This window comes from Chiroxiphia lanceolata, chromosome 21 (genome assembly GCF_009829145.1).
Source record: "Chiroxiphia lanceolata isolate bChiLan1 chromosome 21, bChiLan1.pri, whole genome shotgun sequence".
NCBI classification, from domain to species: domain Eukaryota; kingdom Metazoa; phylum Chordata; class Aves; order Passeriformes; family Pipridae; genus Chiroxiphia; species Chiroxiphia lanceolata.
This window is the reverse complement of record NC_045657.1, coordinates 2,713,100-2,723,577: the sequence shown is the minus strand read 5'-3', so window position 1 is coordinate 2,723,577 and position 10,478 is coordinate 2,713,100. Positions and strand designations below refer to the sequence as shown.

Sequence of the window (10,478 nt, the reverse complement as noted above, 5' to 3'; positions counted from 1 at the left end):
CTCCAGGCTTTTTTAACAGACTCTTGAACAGAGTCCTTGTCTCAGCTACATCTCCAGGACTGTGGGAAGAGGGGGAGGCAGGCACAGGTCTTGTGTTGATGCTCAACTGCTTCTATGCTGCTTTCTGTGCTGCTCCTTTAATTGCTGTTAGAGCCACAGCCTGTAATTTGGGAATCGTGGGTTATGTTCCTCACTTTGCCAAGGCTTGACTCCCTTTCCCCTCAAAGTACCAAGTTGACATAATTATGCTTGAAGCTTAAGGACATCCAAAATTAGAGGCATCATTATGGAAATCATCCTTTTCAGCAGAACTCTAAACCAAGAGCGAGTCCTTGCTGCCACCTGCTTTCCTGGACAGAGATGTTAACAGCTGGAAGGAAGGCCTTTGAAGAGCCTCTAATTTTGTGGCTGGTTTTAATCCCCTGAAATCAACTGCACAGACCCATGCCTGTGACTTTTGTTCTTTCTCAAGTCTTTTTTTAGTCTTTCTGACCACTACACAAGGAAACTTTCTGGACCCCAGCAGGTAGTTCAGTGGGGCAAATGCAAAACCAAGCCAGAATGAGTCCAAAATCACTCTGCTGACTTATGACGCCACTACCATCTTTCTCCTCCCCAACACCCATTCTGGCTTCCCCTTTTTTTATTTATCTCTTTTTTTCCCCTTCCATTTCCCGTCTTAGAGTCCAGCTGAGTAGTTTCCCCTTTTCTCAAACTAGTTTTGCTCCTGGAATGATCTTTGCTCTGGCCAGAATATAAAGGGAGGCTGCACCCAAGACATGTTTTCTCAGAGCCAGGACACAGGAGGGGAAACAAGGAGGTTTTTGTGACTGCACAGGCTCAGGTTGGTCCATGTAATACAGAATGGTTTATGTTAACAGGGAAAAAATATATTTTACAGCTCTGAGGCAATAATGGGTTTAGCAACAGGGAAGTGCATCTCTTGTAATCTGCTGTTTGTGACCATAAATTGCTGAAGCTGCAGAGGTGGGATCTGTGAGCTGGCATGTGGGAGGCAGGTGACCTCAGGGCTTCCTGGTGCTGATCTTCACCTCTGTGTGTACAGTGGAAATCATGGACAGCTCTGTGTATGTATAAGGCACAACATGCAGAACACCTTTTGTATGATGACAGGTGAACTCAGTAAAAGCTGTTACCACTGGGGGTTTTCACAGAGCCTTTTTTGGGTGTCAGACTTGGTGTCTGACAGAATTCAGAGATCTCAAATGCTGGGGAATGAAGAAGGAGGTGTGAACTGTTTGTAAAGCAGAGGCAACAGCTTATTAGGAGAGTTTTAAAGGTGTTTTCACTTTTTGCCATCATCTTATCCTGTATTGTGTCCCACTCTTCTTGTGTTGTTTATGGGGATTAAAGATTCAATTCTAAGCATAGCTGAGCACCTGGAGAATGCAGGGTGACGTTTTTTAGTGAGACTTGACAGCACTTTCTTTGAATAGCTGTTGGGAATCTGGAGTTGGCTGGATTTTCTTTTGTTCACAGGGCTCTCAATGACTTGCCTGTCCCCACTAAGTCTGTTGCTAAATAGTTTTACTTTCCTGTTGCAGTGAGTTCTGGGAGCTGTTCAGCTGCTTGGAAGGAGGTTCATCGAGCTTTGGTGACTTCTGTTTTCTCAGAATTTCTCCCCAGCTGTGGCAGCAGCACTGGCACCACCCTCAGCTGCTGCTGTCCCCACTTCTGGGACTTCCCTTTGTGTGAGGTGTGACTGTTCCACAGGTGATTTGCCAGCACATGGGAGATGTGCTCCTGTGTCTAAAGGACACTTTTCCATTCTCAGTCTGTGAACATCCTCGGCTTTTCCACCACACTCCAGGAGGCTGAGTCTGCTTGCTTGTTTTTTTGGAGGTTGTTTTCCAGGCAGGACAACGCTGCTCACTGACAGTTCTCACCGCTGGCATGTTGGAGGAAGATAACGATGAGATCTGCTGGAATAACCTGGAGAACTTCCGAGTGAAGCTGATCTCCGTGATCGACCCTTCCCGGATAACCCCCTACCTCCGGCAGTGCAAAGTGCTCAGCCCTGACGATGAGGAGCAGGTCCTCAACGACCCCAGCCTGGTCATGCGCAAACGGAAGGCAGGTGGGTGGCTGAGGGCAGCCTTTGGCTCCCTGGATGCTCCTGTGCTCTGCTGGGAGCAGACTGGAACAGTTAAAATACTTTTTGTTTAGTCACTGGGCAATCGGTTTAGGATTTTCTGGGGAATTAGGCACTGGAAGGGCTGCCCAGGGAGGTGGTGGTGGTGTCACCATCCCTGGAGGTGTTTAGGGGAATTAGGCACTGGAAGGGCTGCCCAGGGAGGAGGTGGTGGTGTCACCATCCCTGGAGGTGTTTAAGGAAAGACTCAGTGCCGTGGTCTAGTTGACAAGGTGGTGTTTGGTCATAAATTGGACTTAATAATCTCAGAGCTCTTTTTCAACCTGATTCTGTGATTCTGTGATTTATTCCCGGGGACTTCTGTATGTGGAGAATGTGGAGCCATTTTTTGTGATGTTAGAAATAGGTGAAGGGATGAATAACTGAACAGAACGTCCTGTTGCCATTCTTGCAGGTGTTCTTCTGGACATTCTTCAGCGAACAGGACACAAGGGCTTTGAGGCCTTTATGGAGAGTCTTGAGCTTTATTATCCACAGCTGTATAAGAAAATAACTGGCAAGGAGCCCAGCAGGGTTTTCTCTATGATTATAGGTACTGTTTGTGTCCTCAAAAACAGCTCTTCATTTGGTGTTGCTGTGCAGAGTCGGGAGCACTCCCTGCCTTGCTCCCTGTGTGCTTTGGGAGCGTTCTGGGAAGGACAGCCCTGAGATCACAGGCTGGACTGGGGGGAGGGTGGAGAAGGAAGCAGAAGGATAATTCTTTCTGCCTGTTCTGTCAGTGGCAGTGTGGTGCAGGAGGGCACAGAGCAGGGGGAAGCAGCAGGGATAACTTGATCCCACAAGTTCAGGGTTGGCATGGGCTGATCCCAAGCTGCAGTGGGAAGTGGGGGGAAGCTGAGCTGTGTGTGTGCCTGGGAGCAGCCAGGACAGCAGGGGCTGACACCTGCCCCCCAAACAGACACCGCTGGGGAATCGGGCCTGAGCCAGGTGCTGATGAACGAGATCATGAAGCTGCAGAGCGCGGTGCAGGAGGAGCGGCGCAGGGCCCAGGAGCTCACGGTGTGGCTGCACAGCAAGGAGGACACCATCAGGGAGATGTGGGTGAGGGACAGCCTGCTCCGAAAGCACCAGGAACGAGCCCAGAGGATGAAGGAGGAGAGGGACAGCCTGAGCAGGGAGCTGAAGAAGTGCAAGGATGAGAACTACAACCTGGCCATGAGCTACGCCAAGCAGAGCGAGGAGAAGAGTGCGGCCCTCATGAAGAACAGGGACCTGATCCTAGAGGTCAGTCACGTCTCCAGCTTCCCCCTTCTTACCTGACCCCTAGAAGGCTGGGCTGAGCACCTGACTTGTCTTTGCCCAGCATGAAGCACTGAGCATCTTCTCTAGCAAATGGCATGGCTTGGTGGTCTCTGGCTCAGCCCTGTAGGCCCATGTTCTACAAGTTGTGCTGTGAAGAATTAAGAGCCTTTCCCTCTGCTCTCACAAAGACAGCACAGGAACAACATGGATCTGTAGCACACAGGCAGGACTCTGGTCCCCAGAGCACCAAACCTCCTGAGGAAAACCGAATGGGGAAAAACTTGCCCTGTGTCTGGGGAACAGAGCGAGAGTTGCTTTTGCAGGCCAGAGTTTTCCCCGTGTTCCTGATGAGCTCTGAACCTTCTCACAGATTGACCACTTGAAGCACAGCCTCATGAAGGCTGAGGATGACTGCAAGCTGGAGAGAAAGCACACCATGAAGCTCAAACACGCCATAGAGCAGCGCCCCAGCCACGAGGTGGTGTGGGAGATCCAGCAGGAGAAGGAGCTGCTCTTGGCCAAGAACCAGGAGCTGGAGAACACTCTCCAGGTTGGTGGGCTGGTTGAATATGGATTTGTGAGAAGTGGTTACTTGGAGCAGCCAGGGAAGTGATGAGGCTGCGTATTCTGTGGGTCAGCTGTGACCTCGTTCTCCCAAGTCAAATAGAACACTGGGGCTGGGAGAGTTGATACGGAGTTAGGTGCTGGCTGTATCTCACTTTTTCCTTTGTCCAGCAGGTTGCTAGGGAACAGAATTTGGAGAAGAGCCTCTCCAAGGAGACTCTGGAGAGTGACTGCAGGCAGATACTGGAGGAACGGCGGGAGCTGGTGGGCACCATTTACAGCCTGCGCAAGGAGCTGCGCCGAGCCAGGGCACTCCAGGACAAAGTAGGTGCTGCAGGGCAAACTCCTCCTCAGGGTCCTGCTGGGAGACAGGCAGGTGAAGCACCTCTTGCCTGTGGAGCAGAGCAGCTGCTCAGGAGCAATCCTACTGTAGTATCTGTATTTTAGCATTCTCTGTGCAGGTGATGGCTCAGGCTGTGGAGGTCTGGCCAGAGCAATCTGTGACACAGAGTGGGAGTGGTGCCAGTCTGGCTCAGGTGCTTTTTGACCTTGTCTCAGCAGTATGCAGAGGAAAAAGAGATGCTCGAGCTGCAGTGCACATCCCTGAGGAAGGACTCCCAGATGTATAAGAAACGGATTGAAGCTGTTCTGCAGCAGATGGAGGAAGTGGCTGCAGAAAGAGACCAGGTGATAGAACATTCCTCATGGAATGCTGCTCATCCCTGCTCTGCTGCCTGCAGCGGACAGATACGTAACCCCGACTGTGCTGCTGTGTGACATGGCACGTGTTGTCCCTCTCCCCAGGCTCTCCTGACCCGGGAGCAGTTCCACATGCAGTACTCCAAGAACCTGGTGGAGAGGGACGCTCACCGCAAGCAGATCCGGGAGCTGGGGGAGAGATGTGACGAGATGCAGCTGCAGCTCTTCCAGAAGGAGAGCCAGCTCCTGGCCACTGAGGCCAAGCTGAAAAGGTTGCAACTGGAGCTGCCCACCCCGGTAGGACTGTGATCCCTGGGATGGGATTGGGAAGCTGAGTGTGGGGCCAGAGTGTGGCTGTTCCGAGGCCTTTGCAACTGGACAGCTCCAGGGACCACCTGCCTGGGGAACCATTAAAATTAATTAAAACCAATTGCTGAGTTTAGACAATGAAAGACATGATGGTTCCTATGACCTGACCTTAGTTCCAGGCATGCATAAGGTGGGCTGATGCTGTGGTTGTGTTTAGAACATGTCCAAAGGTGGTGAGGGGAGATCCTCAACCATCAAAGAGTGAACTCTGTTTAGAGACTCTGTGTGAGCCATTTGGATGAAATGGGAAGCTAAACTTTCTGGAATTAAATTAGATATACAGGGGCTTTTAATTAATATGGCATCTTGTGTGCTTTCTTCAAGTGACCAGACAGGAGTGTAGGAGGCAGGAATTCCACACTTCTCTGGTTTTTGGAGCTCTCAGTCTCCTCTGTGTTCCCTTGCTGCCACTTCCTTGCTTGTGAGGAATGATTAAGTTCTACTGGTTTTGTTTCAGACCTCTGACCTGGATGATACCTCCTCCAGAGATTCCCAGGAAGTGAGTAGGGTGCCTCGTTTACCTTTCACTTTCTTTTGGGATGGTTTCATATTCCTCACTTGCACTCAGTTCCCCAGGTATCAGCAGTTTCCAATCCATGGCTCAGGCTCCTTTCATGACACCAAAAAGTACGGAGGCAGCCAAACAGTGACAGAATCTCCCTGTGTCCTGAGGATTCTCAGTGTAGGACATAGTTATGGCATTAGTCAGCAAGATTTGCTGAGTTTAAACAAATCAGGGGCATTGAATGATTTGGAATTGCTTCTAATTGTCTCTCTTGTGGGAGAACAGGCAAAAATAAGTCTTACCATGGGGACATCCGTAGTAAAGGCTTTCACTTAGTTCATAACATCAGAGCAGAGTGATTGTCACTGTCACATTGTCTGGAGGCCAAAGGAGCTCATTATCCTATTCATGGAGGACAAATCCATGAATAAATCTGTAATTCCTGGCTCAGCCTGCTCTTTGCTGACAGCAAGGTGCACCAGGGAAAGGCTGGTTCTAAGCATGTCCAGTTTCTTATATTCCTGTGTCTTCCTGCAGACTGAGGGGCAGTTCTCACGTTCTTCCTCTGTTTCTGTCCCACAGCTCACCCTTCACAGTCACCTGGATGAAGATGCACAGCCCACTAAAAGTAAGGCTTTACTTGGGAGAACACTTGCTAGAATTCTGGAGAGAATGGTCCAGTGTTTCAAAGGGAAATGAAAACACATTCCTGGGTTTTATTTTTGGCTGGTCACAGAACAGAACAAACATCCTTCCACTTCAGCTGGACCATGTGGCTTTCTCCAGGGATTCTTCCCTCCCCTCTTCCCTTTTATGTAGCAGGTTGTTTTCCCAAAAGCAGAACCAGGTGGTGAGTGCTGTCACTGGTTCTGTTTCTGTGGCATCCCCAGTGGAAATGATTCAGCAGTGTGGAAAGGAATTAATAGGCTCTTCTTAGAACTTGAAAATCTCTTTTGAAACAGGTTGAGAAAGGGAGAAAACTGGCACAGTAGAAGAAATTTTCTGGTTTGATCTCCTGGAAGATCTAAATCATCTGTTCATTCATTGAGAGGAGAGATTTTTCACAAAAGCTGAACAACACTGACCCAAAAAGATTTTTTTATTATTCTGCCTCGCTCAGTTCAAAAATATATATCCTGACACCTGGTCACTACATAAGGAGTTTCACCAAAATATGGTCTGATGTGAAGTGCCTTGATATGCACAACTTGGGGAACGGAGATAAATTACTGTTAAAACGATAATTAACATGTTTCTCATGGTGACCTCTAACACGAGTATTATTTTTTTAATGATGCTGAGCAGAGATACTGCTTAGTAAAGGTTTGTTTTGCTCCTGCATAAGCAGAAACTGGGGAAATCCACCATCTGAGCAAGACTCAGGGCTCAAGTAAAATGAGAAGTGACTCTGCACTGATCACAGGACCAAGTCCTGGCATTTTAGGCCTGGTTTCAGTTCTGCTGAGGAGTCTGTGCAGTTACATCACAACTGTTCTGTTTGAAGAACTGGTGGAGGGAGAAGTTACTTCACAATGGCAACTCTGACTAAAGGTGTGATTTTTCCATCTCTCAGAAGATTGCCCTGAAGGACCAAACCAGCAGCTCAGCCCTGGAGAAGACAATCTGCCCCCAAAGTCACTCAGTGTAAGAGAATCTTCGTGGGCTGTTCTGGGGTTTGTGATCTTTAATGTTCTCATTAATGATGGATTTACCAGGTTTGAGAAGCTTTTCCAAAATCTGAGTACTTAGTGTACAATTCACCCTCCAAAAAGGGTGAGCTCTGAACAGCAGAACATTTGTGGTTATTTCTCCATTTGTGCATAGAAACTTCTCTTGGTTACTTTCTATCCTTCATTTCTGGGTGTGGACATTTTCCAGTTTAATTGATTGCAGCATTACTGTTTGTACAGGAAACAGAATGTGAGGGAGTAAATATGCTGAAACTCTGTGAAGCAGAGGTATTCCCATCCTGCACACACACTAATAGGGACAGCCCAGAAATGAACCTACTGTACCTCATTCTGCAGGCAGCTGCGTGGTGCTAACACTGATCTGATGTTTGGAGGAATCCACTTAATTTTTTTATTTTTTTTTATTTTTTAATTCAAGGAGTGTGGCTTGGCCAATGAGGAACTGGCAGAAAAGGAGAGGAAGAGGATGAAGGACTGCTTTGAGCGCTACCGAAGGTCTGGGCTGCAGTAAGCAGGACTGACCTAGACATACCTGTGTGGCCTAACTTATTATCTTGTGTTTCCTCTTTTCTGCCCATCCCCTGCCCCCAAACTTGATTCATGGAGGGCATAAAATTAAACACAAAATGGACTAATACATACTAAACCTCCCCAAAGCGGTGAAATGCTGCTTGTCTGCAGAAAACACCTTCTAAAAATGATATGCCCGGTCTTGTTTTTCAGAAAAAGAGCCATGAGGAGGGTGCCAAAGGACCGGCACCACGAGGCCGACTGGGAGAACACCACAGGCAGCGACAACACCGACACCGAGGGCTCCTGAGGGAGAGACAGCGGGGACACCATGAGCTCCTGAGAGAGGAAAACAGGGACACTGATGGCTCCTGAGGGAGGGACAATGGGGACACTGAGGGCTCTGGAACGAGGGACAACAGGGACACCGAGGTCTCCTGAGAGATGAAAACGGGGACACCATCAGCTCCTGAGAGAGGGACAACAGGGACAGTGAGAGCTCTGGAATGAGGGACAATGGGGACACCATCAGCTCCTGAAGGAGGGACAACACTGCCATTGAGGTCTCCTGAGTGCAGGAACCAACCTGTGAGGAAAACCCAGCCTGTGCTGGGGTGGCTGTGCCTCTGACTTTCACTCTCCATGGACTATTTAGATTTTAAGACCGTCCAACCCAACATTCACGAAAAGTTAACGCGCGAAAGGCTAATGCGTGCCAAAGGTTGGACTCCGTGATCTCAGAGGTCTTTTCCAACCTCGTTGATTCTGTGTTTGCCTCTGACACCCCCTCGTCCATCTCTCTTATAGGTTAATAAACACGCTTAAATATCTGCTTGTGCGACAGTGCCCGGGGCTGAGCTGCCGGTTAATTAAAGGGTTAATTAAAGAGTTAATTGAAGGCGGGTCCCTGGTGCTGCCCGAATCCAACATGGCCGCCGGCGCTTCAGGCCCCGCCCCCCGGCGCGCATGCGCGGTGCGATGCGGCGCGTGGCGGGGGCCGCGCTGAGGGCGCTGCCGCGGGAGGCGCCGCCATGGCGGCCCCGCCGCCCCCCGCCCGGCCCCGGGGCCGCGCCGCCGCCGCCGCACCGCTGGCTCTGCACCGCCCCGGGGACGCCCTGGGGTCCGGCCCGCCCGCTCTGTACCGCCTCGGGGCCGCGACGGGTCCCGTCTCGCCCGGCCTGCACCGCCCCGGGGCCGCCGCCGGCCACGCACTATCGCCTGGTGTACACCTGCAAGGTGGGCGGGGGGGGGCTGTGAGGGACAGAGCCGGGAGGGGCTCCCGGTGTAGCTGCTCGCTTGTGGTTCTAAACCTGCAGTCAAAGACTAACTCAGGCTGGAAGAGCCCTCTGGAGGTTTCCAGTCCCACCCTGTTGTGCGAGGAGGATGTTCGGGGTCTTGTGAGTATGGCTGAGGATCCCCCTCCTCAGGGAGGCACAGAGAGCAGTGAAACCCCGCTCGGCCATTGTGTTGGGCTGAGCTCACGGCATCGAGCCGCTTGGGGTAGTTCGAGGTGACAGAGGGGGGAGAGAAAGTTTTAATCGCATAGAGCGGGTTTGTCTTAAAGGCCCAGGAGCTCCAGGTCCCGCGCTCACAAAAATCCGCTTTGTTTCCCAGGTGTGCCAGACGCGCTCGTCCAAATCCATCTCGAAGGCCGCCTATCACCGCGGGGTGGTGATCGTGACCTGCCCCGGCTGCGGGAACCACCACGTCATCGCCGACAACCTGGGCTGGTTCTCCGACCTGCAGGGAAAGAGGTGGGTGTGCCGAGGGATCCTCCTCAGCCCTGCTCAGGGGTGCAGCCGGACCCTCCTTGAGCTCCTACGTTATTTCTGTGATGCTTTTAAAATGTGGCTCAGGCAAAAAGACACAAAAAAAGAATTTTTGCAGCGTGTAATCCTGTTGCATCCAGTTCCTTAAAGCACACAGACTCGGTTTTAAATCACATGTAATTTGACTGGTACTGTCTGGGATCCAGATGAATGGTGTGAAGCTGCAGCAGAAGCTGTGGGGTGCACAGGGATCCTTGTTGGTGGCAGCAGGTGAATTGCTGCCTGTGGGGTTCTGTTCCCTTCAGGCTTTACCACATCACTGCTGGGTTTCCCTGGATAAGCGTCTCAAGTGTGTAGACTCATCCGCTGTGGAATTCCAGTGATTTCTAACTTCCTGAGATACCTTTAAAAGCTCTGTTTAGCTGTAATTGCTGAATTATTGATCACAGTGGATAAAAATAGTCCCGGAAGGTCTGGGTGGTTTTCTCTGCTTCCCAAACTCTTTATGGAGGAATCCCATGGTGATGCCCTTGTGATTCACTGCGTGGTGTCAATCCTGAGGGCAGAGTGGAGGAGGGAACTTGTGCTTGGCTGTGCTGGGCCTTTGCTGTGGTGTCACTGTTGGTTCTCAAATCACTGTCCAGGAACATCGAGGAGATCCTGGCAGCCAAAGGGGAGAAGGTGAGACGTGTGGCTGGTGAGGAAGCTCTGGAATTGCTGCTGGAAAGCTCGGCAGAGCCCGAGCCCCAAGGTCAGCTGGCAGAGGGGGACAGCAAGGAGGCCCCCCCAGAACCTGGCAGCAAGGGGCAGACCTGACACGTGGGGCTGTGACCTGTGGGACAGACCTGACACATGGGATTTGGGTTGCTCTGCTGGTGCTAAGAGACTCTTCACCTTCATTCCCTGATTTCCACAGTCTGTATTTAAAATAAACTCGGGTGTGGGTTTTTCTCTGT

At 50.8% G+C, this 10,478-nt stretch overlaps 2 protein-coding genes across 7 annotated transcripts; both read left to right on the top strand.

The window, feature by feature from the left end:
* The first annotated feature begins 467 nt into the window (after positions 1–467).
* Positions 468–8,625, top strand: CARD9 (caspase recruitment domain family member 9). 6 transcript variants are annotated; one of them, XR_004360564.1, is made up of 14 exons: positions 468–1,734; positions 1,876–2,098; positions 2,568–2,705; positions 3,072–3,397; positions 3,786–3,965; positions 4,151–4,303; positions 4,541–4,666; positions 4,784–4,975; positions 5,505–5,546; positions 6,135–6,180; positions 7,126–7,196; positions 7,662–7,750; positions 7,967–8,133; positions 8,167–8,625. XR_004360564.1 is itself a non-coding variant. In XM_032708215.1 (14 exons), exons 3-14 carry the CDS (start codon positions 1,915–1,917, stop codon positions 8,061–8,063), a joined length of 1,644 nt encoding a protein of 547 aa, XP_032564106.1. In that variant the 5' UTR covers positions 468–844; positions 1,566–1,734; positions 1,876–1,914; the 3' UTR covers positions 8,064–8,625. The 6 variants fall into 6 exon arrangements, 5 of the variants coding, with proteins under 5 accessions (XP_032564106.1, XP_032564108.1, XP_032564110.1 ...); XM_032708215.1 differs by having other exon boundaries at positions 468–844; positions 1,566–1,734; positions 7,967–8,625; XM_032708217.1 differs by having other exon boundaries at positions 7,967–8,064; positions 8,130–8,625.
* DNLZ (DNL-type zinc finger) lies at positions 8,139–10,478 on the top strand. The gene is made up of 4 exons (XM_032708664.1): positions 8,139–8,185; positions 8,653–8,989; positions 9,368–9,507; positions 10,167–10,478. Exons 1-4 carry the CDS (start codon positions 8,139–8,141, stop codon positions 10,336–10,338), a joined length of 696 nt encoding a protein of 231 aa, XP_032564555.1. The 3' UTR covers positions 10,339–10,478.